The 26,456-nt window shown below is 49.7% G+C and overlaps 1 protein-coding gene across 1 annotated transcript in view; it reads left to right on the forward strand.

Annotated features, from left to right (window-relative positions):
* PARP6 (poly(ADP-ribose) polymerase family member 6) overlaps window positions 1-12,814 on the forward strand; it is a 50,156-nt gene extending 37,342 nt beyond the window's left edge. The window contains 9 exon segments of the mRNA XM_060282419.1: window positions 563-630; window positions 2,742-2,790; window positions 4,134-4,246; window positions 5,632-5,704; window positions 8,646-8,715; window positions 9,711-9,790; window positions 10,309-10,372; window positions 11,988-12,072; window positions 12,263-12,814. Coding sequence (XP_060138402.1) covers window positions 563-630; window positions 2,742-2,790; window positions 4,134-4,246; window positions 5,632-5,704; window positions 8,646-8,715; window positions 9,711-9,790; window positions 10,309-10,372; window positions 11,988-12,072; window positions 12,263-12,365 — 705 coding nt within the window. The 3' untranslated portion in view covers window positions 12,366-12,814.
* Window positions 12,815-26,456: the final 13,642 nt, after the last annotated feature.

Raw genomic sequence — 26,456 nt, forward strand, 5'->3', positions numbered from 1 at the left:
TTCCTAGCTCTGTGTGAGATGTTCTGTTTGTGATTATAACCAGAGCTGGAGTTAGGTTTGATGAGGCCCTAAGCTACTGTAGGTAATGGGGCCCTTTATATGTTCAGCTGTCCTTTGTCAACAACAAATTGTCGTTTTTTGTGTTGAATATAATATGCCAGGCATCCCCAAACAGTGGCCCTCCAGATGTTTTGGCCCACAACTCCCATGATCCCTAGCTAACAGGACCAGTGGTCGGGGAAGATGGGAATTGTAGTCCAAAACATCTGGAGGGCCGAAGTTTGGGGATGCCTGTAATATGCTATATGGTAATTTATGGACCTAATAGGCATCTAAAGCCATTTGCACATAACAAATAGGAGCCTACACAACACTAAACACTGTTGCTGTATGTAGGTTTTGTTTTATTTGTTTTATATCTTATATTTTGGAAAAGTACATCCATTTTCCCCCTTCAAATTTTTTTTGGGGGGCCCCAAGAGAGTGGGGCCATAAGCTATAGCTTGTTTAGCTTATGCGTAAATCTGGCACTGATTATAACCCTGCTGCCCTTTCTCCACAGGGTTCCTACCTGGAGATCAAGAAACAAATGGACAAGTTGGACCCTCTGGCCCATCCTCTCCTGCAATGGTAAAGAACGGAGACATTGCGGACCTGGGCACAGTGCAACTGGGCGGGAGGCGGGAAGACAGACACAATCTAAGCGGGATCAAAAGCAGGCCACAGTTTTATTGATCACAGTGTCATAGGCTTGGCATAAGCAATGGTCATGTATCTACTACGGTCTGCAGTGGAGAAGGCTGGACGGGCACTGCTTTTGTGCTCCCGGAGCAGACCAAGCAGACCAAGCTTCTCTCTCATCTGCCTCAGAAGCCCTGCCTCCTAGGAGCCCAGCAACAAAGCTGATGGGCTTCCAAATCCACCCGGAACTTGCAAAGCTCCTTGCCCAGGGCAGGAGATTCCTGATGCTTCCTGCCCTTTCCCCCACCAGTGGCGGACCCTGGGGTCTCAGATTTCAGCGGTGCCCTGTGCGACACCAAATTTTGGTGTCCCCTCCCCACCCCTTGCCTCCTAATCTACAGCATAGTTGTAGCCCTGTGGCGCCCTCTCGGCTTGGCACCCAGTGTGACCGAACTGGCCGCGCTCCGCTAAAACCACCTCTGCCCCCACAACCATGCTGGGCCGCAAAGACTGCCCCTGGGAAGACGGGAACAGGAAGGGGGATTGCTGGGCAGATATTGCCCAGTGCCAGGGGAAAGAACAGCACATGATACAGTGAGTGACTGGAGCATAGGCAAGAGCCATAACTCATTGGCTGTGTCCAAGGTTCAATCCCTGGCTTCCCCAGGGGGGGGATAGAAGGGTCCCATACCTGGAACACTGGAGAGCTGCTGCCAGACTGTGTAGGCAGTATTGTGCTAGATGGACCCAATGGTCTGGCAGGGCATGAGGCTGCTTCATTGCTTCTTGGTAGATTGTTGTCCCCAGTGGCTATGAGATCCAAAGCAAGTACAGTCATACCTCGGTTTAAGTACACCTCGGTTTGAGTATTTTCAGTTTAAGTACTCCACGGACCGTCTGGAACGGATTAATCCACTTTCCATTACTTTCAAGGGGAAAGTTCACTTCAGGTTAAGTACAGAATTCCGGAACCAATTGTGTTTGTAAACCGAGGTACCACTGTATATTGTTTTTAACTACACCCCATTAAAACTTGGCTTTCCGAAATCCCTCCCCACTTTTTGAAATTTTTAAAAAGCAATTCCTATATTACATTTTTTCAAAAAGTAAAAAAAAAAGTGTCAAAATTTAAATGGAACATGTGCAGAATTAAAATAGCAAAAAATGTTTGCACAGTTTCTCTCTCTCTCTCTCTCTCTCTCTCTCTCTCTCTCTCTCTCTCTCTCTCTCTCTCTCTCTCTCTCTCTCTCACACACACACACACACACACACACACACACACACACCCCAGTGATGGCCAAACTTGGCCCGCCAGCTGTTTTTGGACTACAACTCCCATCATCCCTAGCTAACAAGACCAGTGGTCAGGGATGATGGGAATTGTAGTCCAAAAACAGCTGGAGGGCAGAGTTTGGCCATCAATGATTTATACCTGCCCATCTGGCTGGGTTTCCCCAGCCACTATGGGCGACTTCCAACAAAATATTAAAAATACAATAAAACACCAGACATTAAAAACTTCCCTAAACAGGGCTGCCTTCAGATGTCTTTCAAAAGGCAGATAGTTGTTTATTTCCTTGACATCTGATGGGAGGGTGTTCTACAGGGCGGGCGCCACTACCTTGCGTTCTGTTTCAGAAGGGATAGAAGTGCAGGTATGGATAGCGAGTAGAGAATAGTCTTTGGTCCCCAATGGCTGTGAGATCCTAAGCAAGATTGCTTGGAGTTATAGCTCAGAAAATCTCGACCTCTGGGGTCCTGAGGGATGCCCTAGATTGCATAGTGGTTGCCTAATCTCCACCCTGAGATCGCCTAGTCCTAAACGGTTTCACAGCATCAGATTGTGTCGCTGCCTGCTTGGGAGGTCTTTCTGCCTAACTGCCACCACACCACGGGCCTCCCCAGATGTGGATGTGCTGATAGGCTGCTCTGCTGAAGCGCATGGCACGAAGCTGCCCCAGTGCCATAGGCCGCAGTCTTCTCACCTGGCCTTCAGATTGACCAATGGCAGAGTGAGCCTGCTTTCGCCAGCATACTAATAGGTTCTGTGTCCTCCCTAGGATAATCTCCAGCAACAGGTCTCACATCGTCAAGCTACCTCTCAGCAGGGTAAGTGACCACTCCTGCATTCAGCCATCCCATCCACAAGGTGTGACATTGTGGGGAGGGGTCATAGCTCAGGAGCACATACAAGACTTAATCTCTAGGATAGCTCAGTTGGTTAGAACGGGTTGCTGATAACGCCAAGGTTGCTGGTTCGATCCCCTTATGGGACAGCTGCACATTCTTGCACTGCAGGGGTTGGACTCATACCTGCCAAGTTGCTGTCGGAGAAATAAGGGACCAGGCGGAAGTAGCAGACCGGAAGTAGCACTGCTGCCGTTTTGGAACTGGGTGGAGCAGCATCAAAAGTCGCTTCTGAGCATGCTCCGCCTAGTTCCAAAATGGCCGCCGCTAGGAACAGCTGGAAAAACGGGGATTTCCCGGGGAATACGGGAGACTTGGCAGCTATGGTTGGACTAGATGATTCTCAGCGCCCCTTTCGACTTGGCTCCCCTCACCAGGGAAGGAGAGTGTTGAGAGACTCTCCCCTCAGCTCCCACCCAGTCCAGTAACTCCCCCTTCCAAAGGGGCTGAGGGGGCAACTGCGCCTATGCTAACTGACTGGGCGCCTCAGCTTCTTCCGTCTCTTTGGGATGACAGTTTTGAGCGGGAGAAGCGCTGCCTCAGCTCTCATGGTCACTGCCACAGTCGCCAGCCATGCTCTCTCTCCCCCCACCCGGTTTTATGTACGTGCAAGGTGGGGAGGACAGAATGAGAGAGACACAAAATGAATCAGTGGGCAAGGTCCACCTTGCGAGTCTCTTCTGGCTCTGCTTCACCCGTTACAATTCTTCCCGCCTGCCGCTCCCCAAATTGGGAGCTGCTTCTGTTATGGGCCCTCGCTTAGATGCTCAAGCCCAGCTCCCGTTCCTTCTGCCTCACCGTTGGCTAGTGGAGTCCGCCTTCTGCCGTCCCAGCCGTAGGGGCTGCCAAAGCGATTTCTGAGGTGCAGCTCAGCTGCTTCGAGGCCTCGGACAAGCAAAGAGCGGAAATGTTGTGCCCCTAAGAATTTTGCGCCCAGGGGAGCTGCCCCTGTGCCCCCACCCACCCACAATACGCCACTGCCTGGGTGCCTTGTGTAATGAGCAGGCGGTCAGGGCATGAAGCCAAGCTTTCTAAGTTATGGGGCATTTCAAAATGACGATAATAATAGGGAAAGGCAGACAGTTGGTTCTGGAGGGGGAGGAATAAACTTCCTTGCATGATGGCCCTCTCTCTCTCTCTCTCTCTCTCTCTCTCTCTCTCTCTCTCTCTCTCTCTCTCTCTCTCTCTCTCTCTCTCTCCTTCTGCTTTTCTTCCTTCTCCTGGCTGCCCCTCTCCGTTTCCTGTGGGTCTGTTTCCCTTGGTAGCAGCTGAAATTTATGCACACCTCTCACCAGTTCCTCCTCCTGAGCAGCCCCCCTGCCAAGGAAGCCCGCTTCCGAACAGCCAAGAAGCTCTATGGCAGCACTTTTGCCTTCCAGTAAGTTTGGACACCCCACTGTTTTGTTTTTGTTTTTTTTACTTCCCTCAGGCTAAAAGCTTGTCGTTCCTTATAATAGTGTTTCTTGGCCTTTGTCCTGCTTCTCTTCAAATCACTGCTGGAACCTTTAAAAATAATATATGCTGACAGGGAAGTATAACACTTATAAGCGGAAAGTGCAAAAAAAATGTTACAGTGTGGCATGTTTGTGGCTGGCCGGCCCTTTCTTGGGATACCCTGTTCCTTCCCCACCCCCAGATTCTCATTTTCTCTCTCCAGATATTCAGCATTCTGTGACTACTGCCCAAAGCCTCATCTCCCGGGGTGGGTTCGCCCTTTGCTTCGGCCATGAGGAATTTTTAGGAACCTCAAGGTTCCCCTAGACTTGCGGATATCTCCCTCTTGCACATGAATGCATAAATATTCACCCCAAGAGAACAAGTCTACTATTGGCCTTTGTCAACCTGGTGTCTTCCAGATGTTGACAGACCACAACTTCCATCAGCCTCAGCCAACATGGCCAATAGTCGGGGCGGGGATGAGAGTTGTTAAAATCACCTGGGGGGGGCATCAAGTTAGGGAAGGTGGGCCTCTGGAATTATATTGAATATCCACCCTTTTCTTCAACAAGGGACTCTAGGTTTTTCCTTGGGGTCCTTAGATGGTCTCTAATCCAGGCACTTAACCAGCCCCAGGCCTCCTTAGCTGCACAATGTTCTTCCAGGCAATGTCTATAACTGCTGCCCATTGCACCTGTTCTGCAAGGCACCCTCCGATTTCATTCTGCTGCTTTCCAGCATGAGATCTGTTGGGGGTTTGCACGAGTGCAATTGTGCAGACTCCGCATTTCGGAAGGGAAAGTGAAAATATTACTGAGCTGAAGAGGATAAAGTGTGTGCAACGAGGAAATTTTAAGGGCTGTCTCCAGCATTCTCCCTCCCCAGCGTAAGGGTTTCCCTGTCCACTGGTGTAAACTTGTTGTCAAACAGACCATGCAGCCTGTTGTACAACAGAGTTACCAGAGACCCTTTGGCAACGGTGTTCATCTGATACAAAACATTTTGCCAGTGGAACAAGGATTCTGCTCAGTGGCTTTTAACTTAGCGCTGTGCGGAACCAACCCTAGGCACCTTGAATAAAATAGCAAACTCCTTTATTGCTTGCATAGCTGAGCTCAGCCCCAGCTCCAAATTTGAATAGTTTTTTTTAAAATAAAAATATGGTCTGGATCTAAAGGTGTCCAGAGGCAGGGGACATTCCTGTGGATGCACAAGCTCTAGGGAATGGAGTAAACGTGCACCATTTTAAATCTTTTTTTTATTGTGTGTGTTGGCCTGGGGTAAGGCCAAGTGTTGGTGAGCTGAGCCATTTCTCTCCCCCTGCAGTGGCTCTCACATTGAGAACTGGCACTCCATTCTGCGCAACGGGCTGGTCAATGCATCCTACACCAAACTGCAGGTAAGCAACTTCCACAGACACTTTCTACTACTCCCCATAGCTAGAACAGCCTCAAGCAGTGGAGCCACTCCACCAACCTTCGTCATCCCTCAACCAGCCCCCACCTGGCTGGTTTCCCCCCCTTACAACCTGTCCAGGAGGTGGCCATGACATCTTCCTCCTCCTTTGCCTCAGTGTTTCCCCCCTTAACAACTCTGCAAGGAGGAGGATGGGGACAAATCTAGAATTAGTTGGCTCCTCCTGCCATTGGCTCTGGCTCCACCTCCTCTTGGGTAGGTCCGGTCCACCCAGGAGGAAGGCTGAGGCAACCACCTCGGCATACCTGCCAAGTTGCTGTCAGAGAAATAAGGGACCGGGCCGGAAATAGTAGACCGGGAGTAGCGCTGCCGCCGTTTTGGAACTGGGCGGAGCATGCTCAGAAGTGACTTTTGATGCTGCTTTGCCCAGTTCCAAAATGGCCGCCGCGCCAGAAGTTGCACTGCAGCCATTTTGGAACTGGGCAGAGCAGCATCAAAAGTCGCTTCTGAGCATGCTCCGCCCAGTTCCAAAATAGCCGCTGCGCCAGAATAAACCGGGGGAAAACAAAAAAATCCGTTTTTTCAGCTAGGAACAGCTGGAAAAACGGGGATTTCCCAGGGAAAACAGGAGACTTGGCAGCTATGCACCTCGGGCAGCAGAACCAAAGAGGCAGCACCCCCGCAGGCGTCCCACCCCGCTGCCTCTGCCACCGAAATCTATCAAGATCTCATGCTCTCCATGAGATCTTGGGTGGGCTCTGCTAGTTCTCGTGTGATCTCACATGACCCGGAGGACAGGGGCTTTGGCGCTGGGGCAGGGCCTTCCCATTTCACTTCCGGTGGCGAAACAAGATGGGTTGCCCCTGGCCAAAGGGCAAAGACTGCCACTTGGTCGGCCTGGAGGACATAGCACACCTTGGGTATAGTCCTCCCTCCCTGTACTGCTGAGGCAGATCCTAAGACTCTGATCCACACAGTGGGGTTTCAGAGCTTAGTTGGGCAGCGCATGTTTGCACCCAGCTGCCATCCTGCCATATTTGCACTGCTGTGGGCCGTGGGAACAAACAAGCAACAGCACGGCATCTCTCAAGGCCAGAATGGCTTCTTTGAGGAGTCAGGCATCCAACACTGGCCAGCCACTCTGCATCTCTACCGGGGGCTCTTCCAAAAACCAGCCCATCCCCCCACAACTTCTGCATTTCTTTGTCAGTATTTGTCAGCAATTTGCAATAACAGAGCCTGGCCTTTTAAAGTTTTTTTTCCTCTATCCTGCCTTTCCTCCAGTCAGCTCAAGGTGGCATACATGATCCCTCTGGCCACCCCTACCCTGTGAGGTAGGTTAGGCTGAGAGAGAATGATTGGCTCAAAAGTCACCCAGCGACCTTTTTTGGCTACGTGGAGATTTGAACCCAGCTCTCTGCAGTCCTAGTCCGACACTCTAATATCGGAAATGTTTAAGTGGGTGATATTGCTGCCATAATAATAGAGATCTGGAAATACCAGTTGCTGTCTGTAGGATTAAACAGTGGTATCACACGACTCCTCCTGGGAGGTGGTGCCATCAAATGGAGGGGGGGCAGGGCCATAACTTGGTGGTAGAGCATCTGTTTTGCATGCAAAAGGATGCAGGGTCAATCCTCAACCTCCCCAGGTAGGGCTGGGAATGTCTGCCCTAGAAGAGCCACTGCTGGTCAGTGCAGATAGTATTGAGGTAGATGCACTGGAAGAAGAGTTTGGATTTGAAGAGTTTGGATTTGATACCCCGCTTTATCACTACCCTAAGGAGTCTCAAAGCAGCTAACATTCTCCTTTCCCTTCCTCCCCCACAACAAACGCTCTGTGAGGTGAGTGTGGCTGAGAGACTTCAGAGAAGTGTGACTACCGGCAGCCCAAGGTCACCCAGCAGCTGCATGTGGAGGAGCTGAGACGCAACCCGGTTCCCCAGATTACGAGTCTAGCACTCTTAACCACTACACCACACTGGAAACTGGTCCAGTAGGGCAAATGGGGGACTGCCCCACCAACTGCCCCAGTTAGCCCCTACCTGCCAGCTGCCTTATTACCTGTCAAGGAGGTGGCACTGATGGATGGTTTGTCTCAGTGTGGCCCTTGTCAAACTCAGCTGGGAGGAGAAGACTACTTGGCTCTGCCTGTCATTGGTTCTAGCTCCACCTGCTGTTGCCCTCCTGCCTTACACCTGCTGCAAGTCATCGCTAGCTAGCTAGCTATCTAGCTGGGCCAATGGTCTGACTTGGTGTTAAGCAGCTCCCAGTGCTCCTATGGGCTGGCTGGGGACCACCAGGTGCTCATGCTGCTGCCTCCTGCTCCTCTCAGCAGATGGCATTATTAGCTCCCCATCTCAGCTGGAGTCACCCGTCCTGGTCCTCCTCTCTGTTTTCAAAGCAAAATATACCTTCTTCTGCTTAAGGAAACACCAGTCTCCTGTGGTTAGGCTTGTATGCACATCCTTGGCTCTGCGTGGAGCTGCCTGGCAAAGGGAGCCACCCCCCCCTCGATGAACAATGTGTGTCACTTATTTCCAAATGTGTGAAGCCAGTCCTGATGCACAGGGTGATGGTGTGTGACACCCCTGCTGTCTGCCCCCAAATCCTGCCCTGGTGGCACAGTTGAATACCTCTGCCATCTAAGGCAGGTTGAATACCAGTGGATGGTAATCTCCAGTGGGGACACTTCCTGATGCACTCAGGTCCTGTTGGGGCATGTGTTTGGCCACTATGAGAACAGGATGCTGGGCCACGTGGGCCTTTGGCCTGATCCAGCAGATTCTTTGTACCAAATATGTTCAGGAAGGACAGACAGACCCCAGGGTTTGCTGATGCTCGCACTGTGCCATGCCCCCTTCCCTGGCCTGCACATTTCCCCCCCAAATTATTTTTTGGCTCACATTGGTGTTTTCCTGCAAGCTGCATGGAGCAGCCTATGGCAAAGGCATCTATTTGAGCCCCATCTCGAGTATTTCCTTTGGATATTCAGGTAAGCGGCTCTCTTTGTCCCCTTCCATCTGTCAGTGCACCCCTTCGTCCTGCAGACATGCTTGCTGTGCATCCAAGAGCCGCTCACCCCACCCCCGCTGTGTGTGTTTCTCCATCCACATGCTGGGCTCCAGGGGAGCTTGAAATTCTCAGAGTGATGGTTGGTGGGTGGGAGATCGGCTGCATATGCGTGTTGATTTCCAGCCTAGCCGTGAACTCGCGTAGCCTTGCAGACATTGTCTTGAGATTCAGCTAGGCCCAACCACGGCCTGGAGCTGGGATTGTTATAGACCTTGATGGCGATCTCCCTAGTTTCTCCTCTGGGCACCCAAACTCAATGGAAGGCACAAGCCCTTGATGTGCATTCATCACAGCACTGATGGGCTGCAAACAGGCCCGATGCTCTCTCTGTCCCCAGGAATGATTCCCTTCCATTGCTTGGGAGAGGTGCAGGCCATAGGGATAGGTGGTTTCTCTGGTGCTTATCATGTAAGACACGTTTGGTGTTTTTGTATTGTGTGCATGAGAAGGAAAGTGATAAGACTTAAGTAGCACACCTTCATTTCTTCCAGGGCAGGGCAACCTCTATCTGTGTTCTCCCTTACCTAGTGGATGATGTGAGCTTCTGTTGAAGAGACATGCTGATGAGCTTGCTGCTTGAGCTGAGACTGTAGCTCAGTGGTAGATCCTTATGCCGTAGTTCCTGGGTTCAGTTCCCAGGCTCTCCAGTTAAAGGATGCCCGGAAGCTGTGCAGATGAAGACTCCTGGAGAGCTGCTCCCAAGTAGTATAGACCGCACTGGATAAGGGCTGAATGTCTGTCTTCTCATTGCTACATCTTTGGAGATCATGGGCCATTGTTTGTGTCTCTGGGCTCGTTTGCACTGCCCTCCTTGCACAGACCGCACCAGCAACTGGCAGAATTCCTCGCTCGTGCAAGCAGCTGGTCCTGACACCCTGTGGGTTGCTGTTCTTACTCTCTTTATTGTCAATGCAGGGATGGGGAAAGGCCAGCACAGGATGCCCTCCAAGGATGAGCTGGTGCAGAGGTATAACCGAATGAACACCATCCCCCAGGTAACCACCTGCATATTCTGCATAAGTCTCTAAGCTTTCTTTATTTCAGCAATACGCTTTGGAGCAGGGGAAAGAGTAACCACCTGAAAGAACATTGTGGACCACTGGTGGTCCAGAGGCAGGAGTTTGGGAACCCCTGCTCTAGTCCATGGGCACTGGGACTCTCCCTATGCCATAAGTCTTTTCATAAGCCTTGCCCTCCTTGAGTGCTTTTGCCTGGCTGAAATATGTCATTGAACTCTGGTGACAGCTCCTGCTTGCCTGGGAGGGTCAAGAGAAAAATGGCCTGTGTGTTTGTGTGTGTAGAAACCTCTGGCTTTTTCATGACTGGAATGCCACCTGTTGTAAGGTGGAAGTCATATCCATTTGCTCTGCCCTCTTTGGTATCTGTCTCCACTCATGATGGGGGTATGTGGCTCCTGGAAGGCTGCCCATGAGAGAATGTGGTGACCCTAGGCTTTCAAAAGGTTCCCCACCTCTGGTCTGTGTAACTCTAGATCTCTCTGGTTTGCTTGCAGACTCGATCCATCCAGTCCAGGTTCTTGCAGAGTCGCAATCTGAATTGCATCGCACTTTGTGAAGGTGAGCGATGGGGCGAGAGAGGCACATCAGCCAATGTCTCTCCCTCTCTTGGAGCTCCTTTCTCTCCACATCTGTCCTGACTCCTGCCTGAGCCCAAATCATACCTGCCAAGTTGCTGTCAGAGAAATAAGGGACCGGGCTGGAAATAGCAGACGGGAAGTAGCGCTGCCGCCATTTTGGAACTGGGCAGAGCAGCATCAAAAGTCGCTTCTGAGCATGCTCTGCCCAGTTCCAAAATGGCCGCCGTGCCAGAATAAACCGGGGGAAAAAACAGTTTTTTCAGCTAGGAACAGCTGGAAAAACGGGGATTTCCCGGGGAAAACAGGAGACTTGGCAGCTATGGCCCAAATGCAGGCTCCCATGCCCATACAAATGCCAGTTTAAGGAATGTGTGCCGGGGAAACCTGAAGCTCATCTTGCCTGATCACACCAGAGGTCCAGCAGACTGTCTCCAACAGCAACCAGTTCCATGCTCCTAGAACAACATTTCCCAATCTGGTTCTCTGCAGTTGTTCTGGACTTCAACTCCCATCAGCCCCATGCGAGCTTGCCCAATAGTGAGGGGTGAGGGGAGCAGGAGTCTAGCAACATCCGGAAAGCACAAGGTTCTTCCTTCCTGCTCTAGAAATGAGGAACATTCTTTTTGTGAAATAAGCGCCAGAAGTGGTATAGCAAACAGGAATGACAATGTATGGGATGAGAATCAGACTCATTGGTGTCTGTTTTTTTGCCTCCTGGGAATGACAATATGCTGTTAGCATGAATTTCTAGAGTTGTTCAGGGTCTAGCCTGCCTCTAATGCACATCTATGTGCATGTACATCAGATGAGGGGAACCTTTGCCCTCGAGATGTTGCTTCAAAACAACACCCATCAGCCCCAGCAAGAATGACCCATGGTGAGGGATGATGGGAGTTGCGGTTTGGCAGCATTGGAGGGCTGGGGTGGTAGATACACCTGATGTATGTGAACCTTAAGGCCCCATGGAAGGAAGGAAGGAATATTAAAAGCAGGACAAAATGGAAATAATTGACTCCAACATTTTTGATTCAGAAGCATCCTTCTCTGAACTTGGAGATTACATTTTTATAATTGTCAAGGCTAATTGCTGTTGATATTGCCACCCTCCATTGTTTTTGTTTTGTTTTTTTCTAATCCAGGGATGGAGAACCATGTGGACCTCCAAATGTTGTTGGATTCCAACTCCCATTATCCCCAGCCATCATTGACAAGAGTCAGTGATGATGGGATTTGGAGTCTAGCAATATCTGGAGAGCCATGGGTATCCCAACCCTGGTTTGTCTTGAAGGCACCTAATCTGGTACCCGTTACCAGTGAATTCCATCAGTGAAATTATGCGTTTTCCTTTGGTTTATCCTGAAACCTTTGACAATCTGTTTCATTGGCTGGTCCTCCATTCTACTATGTCACAAGCAAGACGATTGATGCTATTCATTGCCCTCCCCTTCCCTGTCCATAACTGCATAAGTGGGTCAGTCAAAGGCAACATCCAGGGTTTCTGGCACCAAAGTACCTGATTAGTTAGTGGACGATATTGGCAGGCCTTGTGTGTTGTGTGCTGATTATGAGAAGACCGATGCTTTTCTCATTTGCAGTGATCACGTCAAAGGATCTCCAGAAGCACGGCAACATCTGGGTGTGTCCAGTGTCGGACCACGTCTGCACTCGCTTTTTCTTCGTGTGAGTGATCACATTTCCTGGGTAGGGAAAGGGAAGCTGCTCTATTTTGCAGAACAGGGAGATGGCAATGCCAATGCTGTAGTCTTGGGCAGTGCCAGCTCACCCACTGGGATTGGCAATAGCCCTGCGCCATCTTGAAAGGTATGGTGGAAGAAGGCAATTTCTGAAACAGTTTCTGTCTCCCTCACAGGTATGAAGACGGCCAAGTTGGAGATGCCAACATCAATACTCAGGACCCCAAAATCCAAAAGGAGATAATGCGTGTGATTGGCGCTCAGGTCTATACAAATTGAGGGGGTGGAGGACCCTGTTCCTTCAGCTTGTGCCAATGTTGCCCCTGCCCCTCCATGGGTAGAAGGAAGCCAGAGGTCAGAGGCTGCCAACGAAGCGATGATAACCCTTGCTGTCTGGAGACCTGGATCCACAGGAGGGGGCAAAGGGGCAACCAGTGTCATTTCTGGGCAGCAGAGGCCGCGGGAGCACCTCTGGAAGGGTGGAAGTGGATCTACCCAGCCTGCACCTAGAATATACAGAGAAACTCTCCAATGGGGGGACTTGGACCAAATCCCAAGGACAGTTGGGGTGGCTGACTTTGCGCTCCCACGTTTACAATGAAAACATTTTTAACAATGAAAACAAGCAAAAAACAAACAAAAAGAGACAGAGAGAATGGGAGAGAGTGAGAGAGCGCAAATGGTTTTAGCTTGTTAAAATTCTCTTTAAAAAAAGAAGCTCTGATTGCACCTGCACAAACTCTGTGCGTGTATATGTGTGTTTGAAGCACTTTTACTTGTGTGTGTGCCCAGCAGATGTGCCATTTCCTTTACTTCCTTTTGCCCATGAGGTCAGACCTGTGACCTCGATGTGACCTGTTTGTTCTGTGGTCATCCTGATGGGTTTGCCCCAAACTTATACACAGGCAAGACGATGCCCCATCTTTAAACTGACTATTCATTCTACTTCCTTCACAGGGAGGTTGTAAGACGGCATGAAGCATTCATCCTGATTTGCTTGCACCCTGATTTTACAACTTCCCACTAATCAGTTGTTTATCGCACAGTTTTTAATGCATTTCCCTGTCACTTTCCTAACTGCAAAAAGTCAGGGGTGTTTTTTATTTGTTTTTTTAAAAGATTTTCTTGTGCCAGAGTATTTTAATCCACTTAAATTATACTGGCCTATTTTTCTGGTATGCGATGGAATCCCTCTCACAAAATACTGTCTGTCTGGAAGTGGCCAAGGGCATCAACCCAAGCATGATATGTATTTGTGCTGTCCCTGCCCACTTGGGCTTGTGCTGGCAACCATTGGAAGTGGTTGGGCAGAAGGCAGGGAGACAAACAGCAGGTGGCGCCAGAGCCAATGACCGACTGAGCCAACAAATCCTCCTTTCTGTTCCATTCTGTTAGGGCAACTGTGAGGCTATGGAGCACGAAGCTGATAGACAGTGCCACCCCCCCCCCCGACTAACTGCAAGTCAGGCAGGTGAGGGTAGATTGAGGATGTGCCCCATTCACCTAGATGGCTTAACCTCCACTGGCAGTAGATCTGAAAACTGTGGTTTTGGGTCTATACATTAGACAGTGGCCTCTTCAAAACAACCTATTTATTAGGCATTCATCCTGATTGTTGTAAGCGAGGTTGGAAGATCAAGCAAGTGTTTTGCCACACTTTCAAGTGCATTTTCTGGTCCCTATTGCAAAAAAATCCCATTATTATTATTATTATTATTATTATTATTATTATTATTATTATTAGGGTTTATTGCTCCAGAGCACCACATCCTTTCAATTGTGCAACCTGAGTTTGCCAGCATATGCCTGGATCCCGCCTGAGAACAGCGACCGCCTTGAAGTGCCCAGTGTTTTAGATCCCCGTCGCTCTCCCAAGCTGAATTGTGTTTGAATGAAAAAGAGACAACCTCTTTGTATAGTGTATACTAAAGTGGGGGATGCCGTAGACGTGAAGAGGGGAACTTGTCTCCCTGAAAAGCAGCTCCATCGTAGGCCACATGCCTTGCCTGCAGAAGGTCCCGTGGCAGGTGGTGAGAAACGAGGGCAGATGCTGGCTGATGAGTTGGCTACTCTCTCTGTTCTCTCAGGAGATAATATTGGAGGCCTGGCAGGTCCCACTGGCAGCCTGCTGAGGGTGCTGGGTGTTTATTACCCAGGGCCTGCAGAATAGATCATATACTGCAGGGGTGGCCAACTCCCAAGAGACTGTGATCTACTCACAGAGTTAAAAACTGGCAGTGATCTACCCCCTTTTTGTGGGTTCAGGTCAAGTTTGTTGAACTTTTTAGGGAGGAGGAAAGCCCTGTTTTTTTGGGGGGGGGTTCAGGTCAAAGTTGTTGACCTTTTGGGGAGGAGGAAAGCCACATTTTTGGGGGGTGCAGGGCAAACTTGTTGAGCTTTTTTAGGAGAGCTAAAGTTTTTGGGGGGGAGCCAGTAATCTACCAGTGATCTACCACAGACGTCTAGTGATCTACCGGTAGATCACAATCTACCTGTTGGATGTGCCTGATATACTGGGTTAGATGTGAAAGTGCTTTGCTGGGTGCGCTGGAGCTGCAATGCTTGTTTCCCAGAAGATTAGTTGCTGGGTGTGGGAAGGTGAGTGCGGTGCAAAAGCACTGGCAGGAGCGCCAGATCTCCCTGTCCCTTCCCTCTTCCCATTCCAGTAAACAGCGGTGATTCTCCTGCAAGGAAGTGAGCAGAATGGCTCCACCTCAGACAGTGAGCTGCTTCTGGATAGATGGAGAAATATTTTGATGGGCCCAGTGTCAGGCAGTTTTCCTGTGGTGCTTTTAGACACCTGCATTCTATCCATGGCATATGCTGAAAGGGCAAGCGAATCCCATCACAGTGAGGATGGAGCGACTCCCCTAATAAGGAAGGTTACAGCAGTTGGAACATTTTAGTTTAGAGAACAGGCAAGTAATCTGCGATGTGATGGAAGCATACAAAATCATGCATGGTGGGAAAGTGGACAGAAAAGGGTTTTTATTCTGTAACACTAGAACTCAATGGGCATCCAATGACTGTTGGAGGATTTGGGGCAGACAGAAAAACCAAACAAAACTTCTTCACACAGTGCATAGTTAAACTACGGAACTCCCTCCCACAAGAGGCAATGGTGGCCACCAATTTGAATGGCGGCAATGACTATTCATTGGCTTTTTGTAAACCATTTTGAGGTGTGTGGGTTTGTTTGGGGGTTGTTGTTTTTTTTATTAAAAAACAATCAAGTGGTGTATACATTTAAATAAATGACTGCCAACCATGATGGCTGTGCTCTGCGCCCAGTGAGGGATGCAGGCGGGGAGAGAGCTGTTGCGTTCAGGTCTTGCTTTGGGGCTTCTCAGAGGCATCTGGTTGGACAACCGGGTTCCTGGACCAGCTGAGCCACTGGTTTGATCCTGCAGGCTTGCTCTTCTCCCCCTTCAAAAGTCATGGCTTCCCACAAAGAATCCCGGAACTACATGATGTTAAGGGCTCTGAGAGTTGTTAGGGGACCCGCTTTTCCCTCCATGGAGCTATAATTCCCAGACTGATTTTACACTCGACCTCCCCTTCCTAGGGAACTCTGGGAATTTTAGCTGTGGGCAGGTAACGGGGGTCTCCTGACAACTCCCAGCACCCTTGGCTCCCAAGATTCCTTGGGGGAAAGTGATACTGCTTTAGATTTTTAGTGTGGACGCAGCCTGTGTGCCTCCTTCATCTCTCCTCTGTCCCCAACAAGGCAGTGTGTGTGTGTGTGTGTGTGAGAGAGAGAGAGAGAGAGAGAGAGAGAGAGAGAGAGAGAGACAGGTACGCCACCCTGTTGTCGTGCCATCTGTTTTCGTGCACACACTCAATGTGGGGGGTGGGGGGGCAGGATGACAGCTCTCAACCCTCCAGGGGGTTGATAAGGAACCCGAATGCACTCTATCTGCAAACCTTTACGTCTGCACCATTCAAAAATGGCTGCCAGTCTCTATCTGGGATGGATTCGCTTGAAGGGCATGGCAAAGCATATGTGCTCAGGCAAAGGATGACTCAAGTTACAGGTCCAGGTGGACTGTAGCAGCTCAGGAGTAGATCACAAGATTTGCAGGCCCAATCCCTGGCATCTCCCAAGTAGGGCTGGGAAGGACTCCTATCTGAAACCCAGAAGCGCCCCTGCCAATCAATGCAGAGACAATACCGAGTAGCATGGACCAGTGGTCTGACTTCTGATGATCTACTGAAGCAAAGCAGAGTCCCAAGACTGAGGCTGCCTTCAGACAATCATAGAATTGAGGAGTTGGAAGGGACTCTGAGGTTCATCTAGTCCAAGCCCGTGCAATGCACGAATCTCAACACGCAGTCCCCAATCCAATTTGAAACTGTACCGGACCCTAATTAGCTTTGCAAACATGCCTGTAGTTTTATTGCTGCACCATTAAGATTTCTCCCAGCATTTCCTCACCTGATAACTTCCATATTTTACATGATCTTTCACATGACATTCTAGCCACTTCTGAAAAACTAGCAGAATCGAGCAGTTTAGAATTCATTTCCAGATTGTTTGCTTCTCCCCCCCCCCAAAAAAAAAACAAAATCTGTTTGCAACCCCATTAACCAGGAAAATTGTGGGAGTTTGGCACTGTAATGTCATGTGATGAAATTTGGGGCGGTATTCTAGCATTCAGTATTTTCCTGCCGCGCAAACTTTAGCATGGCATGGTGGCAGGTTGAATAAAAAAGCCACTGTTTCATAATGCAACTGGCAATGCAGCGCAAGAGGTACGTTAGAAAGTGGAATAAAAGTGCTAGGATTATAATCAGGAAGACTTAATCCCCATGTCTTACTTTTGTGGTTTGTGAAGGCTTCACAGCTCCAGTGGGTGAAAAGGGGATTACAAAATACCCTTGTTCCCCCAGTTGTCAGTAAGCACATCAAGATTCCTCTTGCGCAAAACTGTATTTGACTCATGAATGTTGGAAGGTGCCATATCCTGAGTCAGACCAATGGTCCATCTGGTTCACCTACACCAGTGATGGTGAACCTTGGCACTCCAGATGTTTTGGGACTACAACTCCCATCATCCCTGACCACTGGTCCTGTTAGCTAGGAATGATGGGAATTGTAGTTCCAAAACATCTGGAGTGCCAAGGTTCACCATCACTGACCTACACTGACTGGCAGCATCTGCCTTGGGTTTCAGGCAGGCGATTCCCCCAGCCCTACCTGGAGATGCTGGGGATCGAACCTAGGACCTTTCATGTGCAAGACACATGCTCTGCCATTGAGCTATGGCCCTTCCCCCAAATGGCTCAATGCCTAGGGGCTAGGCTACACCATGAAAAGGATCAAATGCAGTGGGGCCTTTTCTGCACCTGCCAGCTGACACATTGCTCTTGCTGAAACGTCCTCTTCTACGCAGCTGTTAAAGGAGACCTGTCTGCTCCTTTATCTGGTCACATTAATAGTGCTCAGACTAGCAGTTTACATGCCAAGCAGTACCACCCATGGATCCTTACACGGGTGCAAAGGGACCTGTTGTGTCATCACCAAGGGCACTTAATGCTTCAGTCCTACAAGCTGCTGCCTCGACATTGGATTCCAGGGACTGGCAATGAATCGTGGCGGTTTTAGAGATGCTGGAACTACAAACGTGGCTATTTGGAGGGTTTGCGGCATCATTTTGCCCAGCGGAATAGAAGATCAGGGTGAGGATTCTAGAGCTCTGGTTATTAATGGCCGCTTTAACAGGGGGTTACAATTGGAAGTGGGGTGAAGAGCAAGGAACTCCAGGTGCCTGAAGAAGTATTTATTTCAGGCCTGACACATTTTGGAACAACCCTTTGGGGGCAAATTTTTAATAGCAAGCATAGGAGTTGGAGGAAACCCTCACCAAAGACCTCCCCTACCTGGGTTGCATGGCAGAGCCCACGAAGAGGCAGCAACGATGGTGGCGGGTTCTGGCAAGACCTCACAATATCTTGTGGGGTGCACAAGATACTGGGAGATTTCAGCGATACCTTGTGAGGGTACAGTGAGATCTCTCTGGAAACCGCTGCTGCCTTGCTTTTCTGTTGGTGACACAGGCAGGTTAGTGGGCGGGGTACCTGCTGACTCCTAGGCTTAACGCTGCTTGAGGCCACTACCTCAGCCCACCTCATGGGTACGCCAGCCCTGTGTTTCCCCAAAGATTACTCTGAAATAATAATAATAATAATAATAATAATAATAATAATAATAATAATAATAATAAATTTATTTATACCCCACCCATCTGGCCGGGTTCCCCCAGCCACTCTGGGCGGCTTCCAACAAAACATTAAAACACAGAAATCAAACATTAAAAGCTTCCCTGAACAGGGCTGCCGTGAGACGCCTTCTAAAGGTCTGGTAATTGTTGTTCTCTTTGACCTCTGGTGGGAGGGCATTCCACAGGGTGGGTGCCACTACCGAGAAGGCCCTCTGCCTGGTTCCCTGTAACTTGGCTTCTCGTAGCGAGGGAACCGCCAGAAGACCCTCGGAGCTGGACCTCAGTGTCCGGGCAGAACGATGGGGGTGGAGACGCTCCTTCAGGTATACTGGGCGGAGGCCATTTAGGGCTTTAAGGTCAGCACCAACACTTTGAATTGTGCTCGGAAACGTACTGGGAGCCAATGTAGGTCTTTCAGGACCGGTGTTATGTGGTCTCGGCGGCCGCTCCCAGTCACCAGTCTAGCTGCCGCATTCTGGGTTAGTTGTAGTTTCCGGGTCACCTTCAAAGGTAGCCCCACATAGAGTGCATTGCAGTAGTCCAAGCGAGAGATAACTAGAGCATGCACCACTCTGGCGAGACAGTCCGCGGGCAGGTAGGGACTCAGCCTGCATACCAGATGGAGCTGATAAACAGCTGCCCTGGACACAGAAATGTGTTCTCTGTGAGAATGTTGACTCCCATGCCCAACTAAAGCTACCCAGTTTGGCTTCTGTAGACTTTTTAATAGCTAATACACCATCTAATATTGATATCAGGGATGTAGAACCTTTGGCTTTTCAGGTGTTGCTGGGCTACAGCTTCCAGCATCCCCAACCATTGGCCATGTTGCCTGGGTCTGATGGGAGTTGGATCCCAGCAACATATGGAGGGCAACAGGTACCTGATCCCTGCATTATAAAAAGGTAAAGGGGCCCCTGACCATCAGGTCTAGTCGTGTCCGACTCTGGGGTTGCGGCGCTCATCCCGCTCTATAGGCCAAGGGAGCCGGTGTTTGTCCACAGACAGCTTCCGGGTCATGTGGCCAGCATGACAAAGCTGCTTCTGGTGAACCAGAGCAGCGCACGGAAGCGCCGTTTACCTTCCCGCCGGAGCGGTACCTATTTATCTACTTGCACTTTGATGTGCTTTCGAACTGCTAGGTGGACAGGAGCTGGGACCGAGCAACGGGAGCTCACCCCATCGCAGGGATTTGAACCGCTGACCTTCTGATCAGCAAGCCCTAGACTCTGTGGTTTAACCCACAGCGCCACTTTGTGGGTTAAACCTTATAGGAGTACATAATTACTCTTCATTCCTGTTCTCCATCTACTAAAGAAGCCTGTACCTTTCACCTAAGGATAGAAGCAGAGCTAACAGTTGGAAGGTCTTGGGTTCAATGGTACAGCAATTGCTTCACATGCAGAAGGCCCCCAGTTCAATCTGTGGCATCTCCAGGTAGGGATGGCAAACACCTGAAGCCTTGGGTAGCTGCTGCCAGTCAGTGTAAACATTACTGAAGGAGATGCATCAATTTGTATTTAGGAATATAGGGAGCTGCCTTACACTATCTCCTAGTGATACTTCCCCTGATTTTGTGGGCTTTATTTATTTTTTTGAGGTTCAGAGAACAACTCTCAATAAGAGACTCACACACAAACAATCCGGGCAAATTCCCACTGGACTGTGCTTTATTTCAGTCTAAGCAGAATATCATTTAACTACAGAGCTACAGAGATAACAATGTCCATTTTGTCTTTCTTTATTATACTACAAGAAATCATAAGAAAGATCCGTCAAAAGAATCGTAAATCCACTGGAATGCCAAAACTGCTCCCCCTGCAAACCCCGGGAGGCAGCGTTCCTTTTTGGAATGGCTGAAACAGAAAGCCCATTTGGGGTGGGGCGGAGCAAGATGCATCTCCCCCCCCAAAGTAGTGGAACTCGGTGGGGAAAGACACATGCTCAGAGGCCAGCAAGTGTTGTCCTCCTGAGACCCTAGTTGGGCAGGTAGCCTTCCTACATAAAACCAAGACTGACCAGGAAGAGAATACTAGAGCAAAGGAATTCATTAGATCTTAGTTTTGGGGTGAGTCATCAGTAGGAGTCAGCAACAGCCTTTGTCCTTGTGCGTTCATATGGGGGTGTACTGGGGCTTCAACCCTCTTTATGTGCCCCACTTATCCTTGGGCAATAATTACTTACCTCTTACTAGTCTTCCCACTTGCCTTATTCCCCTGGCTTTTGCTAGACCCAGGTCACATTTTTGGAGTGCCTCGGACCTCCTGTTAAATTTCAGGGGTGTTGTCAGGAGGTGACTCAGAGGGTCCAAGCCCCATATCTTTTGCTCTGGGTTCTAAATCTCCTGCCTCTTCAGCATCAATGCAGTGCCAACAACAGCCTGGCCACTCACCATCTTGAGACCCAAATTTGCATTTGTGCATATGAGTCAATATACGCAAATTTGTGTCCCAAGCCTGTGCCCTGAATCTTTTGAGTATCTAGTGACACCCCTGCTGAAGCTACCAATTTTAGGATGTGGTAAGAATGCGAGAGCACAACCCGATTCTTTTTTGGGTGGCTGCACTACTGTAAGAATTGTGAGCTAGGCAGGACTGAAGGAGTCTGAGAGGGAATCCCTGCTTGCCACAAAGACCCTCATTTCAGGGCATATTTAAGCAGACACTGTAAAATTGTGAGGAACATCTGGAGGACACAAACTTCCTCACATTTCCTCCCAATGCAGTACAACAGATTTACACCCATTTCCCATTTCCATCTCCCCATGCCTGGGTCCAGGGTTATCAGGTGAGACACTGCAACAAGGAATATGCATGGAAATATTGGGCTCAGCCTGGGGAAAAGACCTTCCTTTTCCTTCTTGGAGTAGATCCTTCAGTCCACGCAATTATTGTTAAATTGGAAACTCTCACATGAGCTAGTCTTTGTGGAAAAGTTTCGTCAAAATGGGTTCTCCATCGCTTAGACGTGACCCAGCTATGTAACCGTTCCACCCAAGTGAATGCAATGGCTTCCAAAAATCATTGTGAGAACACGAAGCCATTTCCTGGCGTTGTTGCAACTGGGGTGAACTCACCTTCTGTATAACCCTTCTATGATGCCTGAGGCACGAGGGTGGGGGGGGAGCAGCCTTCCCTCCTTCCAGGCAGTGTGTCTGTGCATGTATATCGTTCAAACATCAATTGTACGTCCCACGCTAGAATCAGTTTTATCTGAGGTGCAGTGGACATAAGCAGATCCCTGCTGGATCAGATCAGGTCACCTAGTCCAGGATTCTGTTCCAACACCCTAGTAGAAACCCACAAGCAGGACCTGAGTGTGAAAGATGCTCTTTAGGCTCCTTGGCTCTTGCTGCCTAGGCAGAAACAGGAGGGGACAGTGGGAAGGTGAAAATGCCACATCTCAACAACTTCCCAGTAACTTTTAAAAGCAGCAGGATAGAAAGGCATTTGTTACTTGCCATCTTCCTCGTTCTAATATGGGTGACAGTTCAGCCAGCTGAGTCTTCTCACCTCTGGATCAGGAGCTGGCTGCCAAATCACCATCAGTACCAAATTTGGGGGAAGGGTTTCTCTGGAGTGCTGGGAGCTCTTATCCAGAAGTTCAAATCCTATATTCCCAGAAATGTAGGAGACTTTTTAGTGAGTAAATGGAGAAGGGAAGGCACACCTGCTCCTATGTCTGTCTGCCTGCCTGCCTCTCTTGCAAACAGGACACAATCTGTATATGGTACACAGTCCCAGCAGGCTCTCGGTGTTCGAGTTCCAGAACCCCCTGTTGCCTTTTGAAACAATGAATTATTCCAGCAAGCGTCAGCTCAAATGCACAGTTTCCCCCATACCAGGGATACCCCACATAAAAATAATAATGTCCAGAACAAATCTTTAATGGGCACACAGTTTCTCCCATTTAAATAACTTAAATCCCCACTCATCGCATCCAAGAACAAAGGAGATCTCAGGCTCGTATACCCTTGGGAGGTTTGCATTGGCCTGAGCTGGCAAAGAGCAACCCCCTCCCTCTCCCCTGCAAAGTCTTCTTCTTCGAGCCTCCCCACCGTGAGAATTTCTGCTTGCAGGAAACAATGAATGGGGTGTGCATCTAGTGAGTTTTGGAGACTGGCAAGGGAGGAGGGTGGGACAGACCAGCTTTGGCATCAGAGGTAGCTTTGCAATAAGAAACACTCCTACAGTTCCCACCCCATGCATCCCTTCAAAAGTAGCAATAAGACTATGGTAGCAAAAAAGTAGCCCTTAGAGACGGCAGTCACTGCTGTAGGCTGTTTGTGCTCTATGGGAGCTGGGGGAGAGAGGGTTAGCTATGAGAGCAGGACTCAATGTAATAGTGGGTCTTGGGGAAAGGCCCTGTAGAAATGGTTAGTTTAGATGGGGAGAGGCCAAAGTGTGCCCTCCATCCTGTCTCTTGCACATCTAAGTCACACTTTTCTCTCTCCTGAAGCCTGCATGGACCCCAGTGTCCATGGCTGTTAATCTGTGGATTCTTTTTAAAAACAACAACAAAATAAAATGGTGCTTGGATAAGGCTAAGTAAGAGCCCGTCTTGGTGGGCATTTGACTACAATGAGAAGTACTAGCTGGAGCCTGTGGATTAAAATGGCGACTGCGGCAGTAGCCGGAGCAGGCCGAGGAGAAGGGAGTGGGAACTGCTGAAGCCGGCCAGCACCTAGAGCCAAGTCAGGGATGATGGGGCGGAGGCTCCAGGCTGCAGTTGAAAGAGGCAGTCTTCCTTACTTGGCACAAGTTGGCAAAAGAGTGCCCAAGCAGAACCTCAAAAGGATATGATTTGCAAGGGTCCTTCAAGAGTAACACTGCAGCACAGGAAGATCATGTACCCACAGCATTCTTTGTCTGTCTAAAGAAGACTGTAGTCTTATACATTCATATTGGACTACGCCAACATGCCAGGACTTGAACCAATGGATTCAAGCTACAATAAAGGGGATCCTGACTAAACACCAGGAAGAACTTTCTGATGGTAAGAGCTCTTCGATGGTGGAGCGGACTCCCTCGGGTTGTGGACTCTCCTTCCTTGGATGGTTTTAAGCAGAGATTGGATGGCCATCTGTAAATGATGCTTTAGCTGAGATTCCTGCATTGCAGGAGGTTGGACTAGATGACCCATGGTGCCCCTTCCAGCTCTACGATTCTGGGCCACACCCCTCCCTGTGCCCCATGGGTGTTTGTGCCTGGCTGGAGTGTGTCCCTGACTTCTGATCATGCCTCTTGCGTGTCTGGAAGGAGGATGGTGTGTGTGTGTGTGAATATGCATGTAGAAACTAGCTTGCTGTGCAAAGGCAAAATGTGCCTTTCTTTTTGGTTCGCCCACTTTTGCCTCTGGCTGCCTCCACCCCTGGAATGTGGCCCTTGAGCTGAGAAGGCTCCCTCTCATTTAAAGGAGCAGGAAAGGGTTCTCCCATCACCCATCCCACCTTGAGAAGAGTTCTCCCTTTTCTCCCCTCTGTTCCCATCTTCTCTTCAGCCTTTATCCACAAACAGCAGGTGTTTCAGAGGAACCAGAAAGATTCTCACCCTCCACCGTCACTGGCTTCCATTTTGTTTTCACAAACCCAATGGAATCACTTGCATTTACAAGCTCATAATTTATAAAGAAAATCCATTATTATTTTGCTATATACAGCTGCTGCAGGTAGCTGGCAATCATCAGGAGCAGACACCTCAAGGCAAGAGAAAGGGAGTGGCGATCTGAGCCAGAGATGGCACCTGTTGTTCCAGGCTAGGGAGGCATTTTGCAGAAGTCCAGTAGAACATCTCCTGGACCCGAGGCAAATGCATGGTCCGCAACCTTGATTCACTGACGGGAATCCAGCCCACTACTGTACAGATCCGCCAGTATTTTGGCAAGGGCTTGGAGAGGGTTGGGAAAAGGGTCCCTTTACAGACAGTTCAAGAAAAACAATTGCCACCCATGCAAAGGCAGAGGGAATCAGCGGCCGCTACCATCTGTTGAATGGTCTCCTCCAGTTTGATGGTGCTGCTGTGCTTTGGACATGCCCAGACAACAACTGATTTTGTCGAGGCTTCACCCTCCAGGGAGCTCTCCCACCTCCTCTGAAATCCCAACTGTTCATGGGCAAAAGTGAGGGAATGATAGAAAGAAGTCTCTCTCTCTCTCTCTCTCTCTCTCTCTCTCTCTCTCTCTCTCTCTCTCTCTCTCTCTCTCCCCCACACCCACCGATTGCCACTTGCACAGGTGCATACTTTCACAGTAGTAAGAGCTGGCAAGAGCAGTGTACTTTGCACATGCTCAAAGGCACCCTCGTCCTTCTTACAGACGTAGCCTCCCACCCAACCAAATTACTGCTGAGTAGGCAATGCAGCCTGCTGACCATAGCTCTTTCTAGATCTGCCCTGAGCACATGTGCAGAGAATCCCCACCACTGTGAAAAGCATGGTTGGGTTGGGTGGGTCAATGGAGCTGTGTGTGTGTGTGTGTGTGTGTGTGTGTGTGTGATGCAGGCCAAGGCAGAACTATTGAGCGTAGCTTGAGTATCGTGCAAAGTCGCTCAGTCTCCTGATGTTGCAGTCCATTGTCCTCCCTGAATCAAGGCAAGCCATGCAGGCCGAAGGGCTTCTTGGGCCACTGCAAATGCTAAGGGAAGTTTAGCAAGGAATTCTCTGAAACCATAAAGGCAGCACCAGTAGCACCAATCGGTATCCTTGGGCAGCTGCCAGCTCCCAGGTAGGGCCCAGCACTGTTGTCTACTCTGCTCCTCCTGTTAATTCTTTTCTGGCCCCGCACTGTAAGTGGCACCCAACAGCTGGGACTAGCCTCCATTTAAATCTCAGCAGAGTGCCACGAAGTAGCTCTGCTTTGGGGCAGCCTTCACCAACCTGGTACATACTCTGCGAATGTCTTGGACTACAACTCCCACCAGCCTCTGCTTTGGTGGCTGAGGATGATGGGAGCTGCAGTTCCAAAAGATTGGCAGGGTGAATGCTGTTCTTGAGAATTGTGGGGAAATTGAATTGGTGATTTGATTAGATCAAGCTGCCTAGTGCCACCCACCCCCCAACCCCTGGCCAGCACAAAGAAAGCTCTCTAAGACCCATTGGCAGACGAGGGAACCTACAAGAGGGCATTAAAGCCATGCCTTCTCTCAAACATTTTTGACATTGGGCATTCACAAAAGTATTGTGTGAACAGCATCCCCTGCTAACAGCAAGGGTCTTGTTAGGGGTGGCCTCCCTTTTATTTATTAATCTATGCTTAGAGGGCTGTTGGGCATGTTGCAAAGGGCCAGTGAGACCACCTCCCACCTCAATGTGTTCAGAATGAAATCGCTAAACTATTGCATAGGCAAATGTTATGCAAATTATTCGTGTCATGGGCCTCTGCCCTTTTTAGTACCTAGAAATGTCCCTGGCCAAGGGTTCCCCTGCTTTGTGCTAAAACAAACTGCCAGAGAAGGGAAGCTGGAGAAGTTGAGAGTCCTTGGTGCCTCTCCCTCCAGTGCAAATGAATGCCCCCACTGCAAATGCTGCCCCACCTCTGATGCTGTTGCTGTCCCCTCCTGTCATCTGCTCCATGTCTTGGCACTTTCACAATTGAACACCGATATTAAGACACAGAAGTTGTGTTGCTGTTAGGGCTGGCTTGCTTGGCTTGGGTTGAGGAGAACACCGTCAGCTGCTTCAAACATAGGAATCCTTCCCCGTGGCTGTAACTATCGCAGACCTGTTGGCACAGGGATGTGCTAGCTAATGCAGGGAATGAAAGGCACAGTGGTGCTTAAGAGGCTTCCCCTAGCCCTTAGCTGCAGGGAATGTAACCATGAACCTGGATCACTTGCAAAACGGGCAGCACCAGCTTCTGCTCGGGTGCAGGAACTGTTAGATCTCATCTCTCCCACATGGTAGCATCCCATTGAGGTGTCTCACCCCCCCTCTTTCTTCCTAACTCAGGTTGGCCTCCCCCTCCCCCTCCCCCTTACAAGCTCTGCCACGAACTGTGCAGCCCTGGTGCCTCTTGTGACATTGCTCCAGCAGCAGCAGCAGGGCCACCAGGGGCCTCACTCCCAGCAGGGCTGGCTTTCCGCATGTTGAAATGTCTAAAGAGGGTCTTTCTCTCTCTCTCTCCATGAGACCGTCCATCTAAAAATCAAGGATGG

Source organism: Zootoca vivipara, chromosome 14 (genome assembly GCF_963506605.1).
Source record: "Zootoca vivipara chromosome 14, rZooViv1.1, whole genome shotgun sequence".
In the NCBI taxonomy this organism is placed as follows: domain Eukaryota; kingdom Metazoa; phylum Chordata; class Lepidosauria; order Squamata; family Lacertidae; genus Zootoca; species Zootoca vivipara.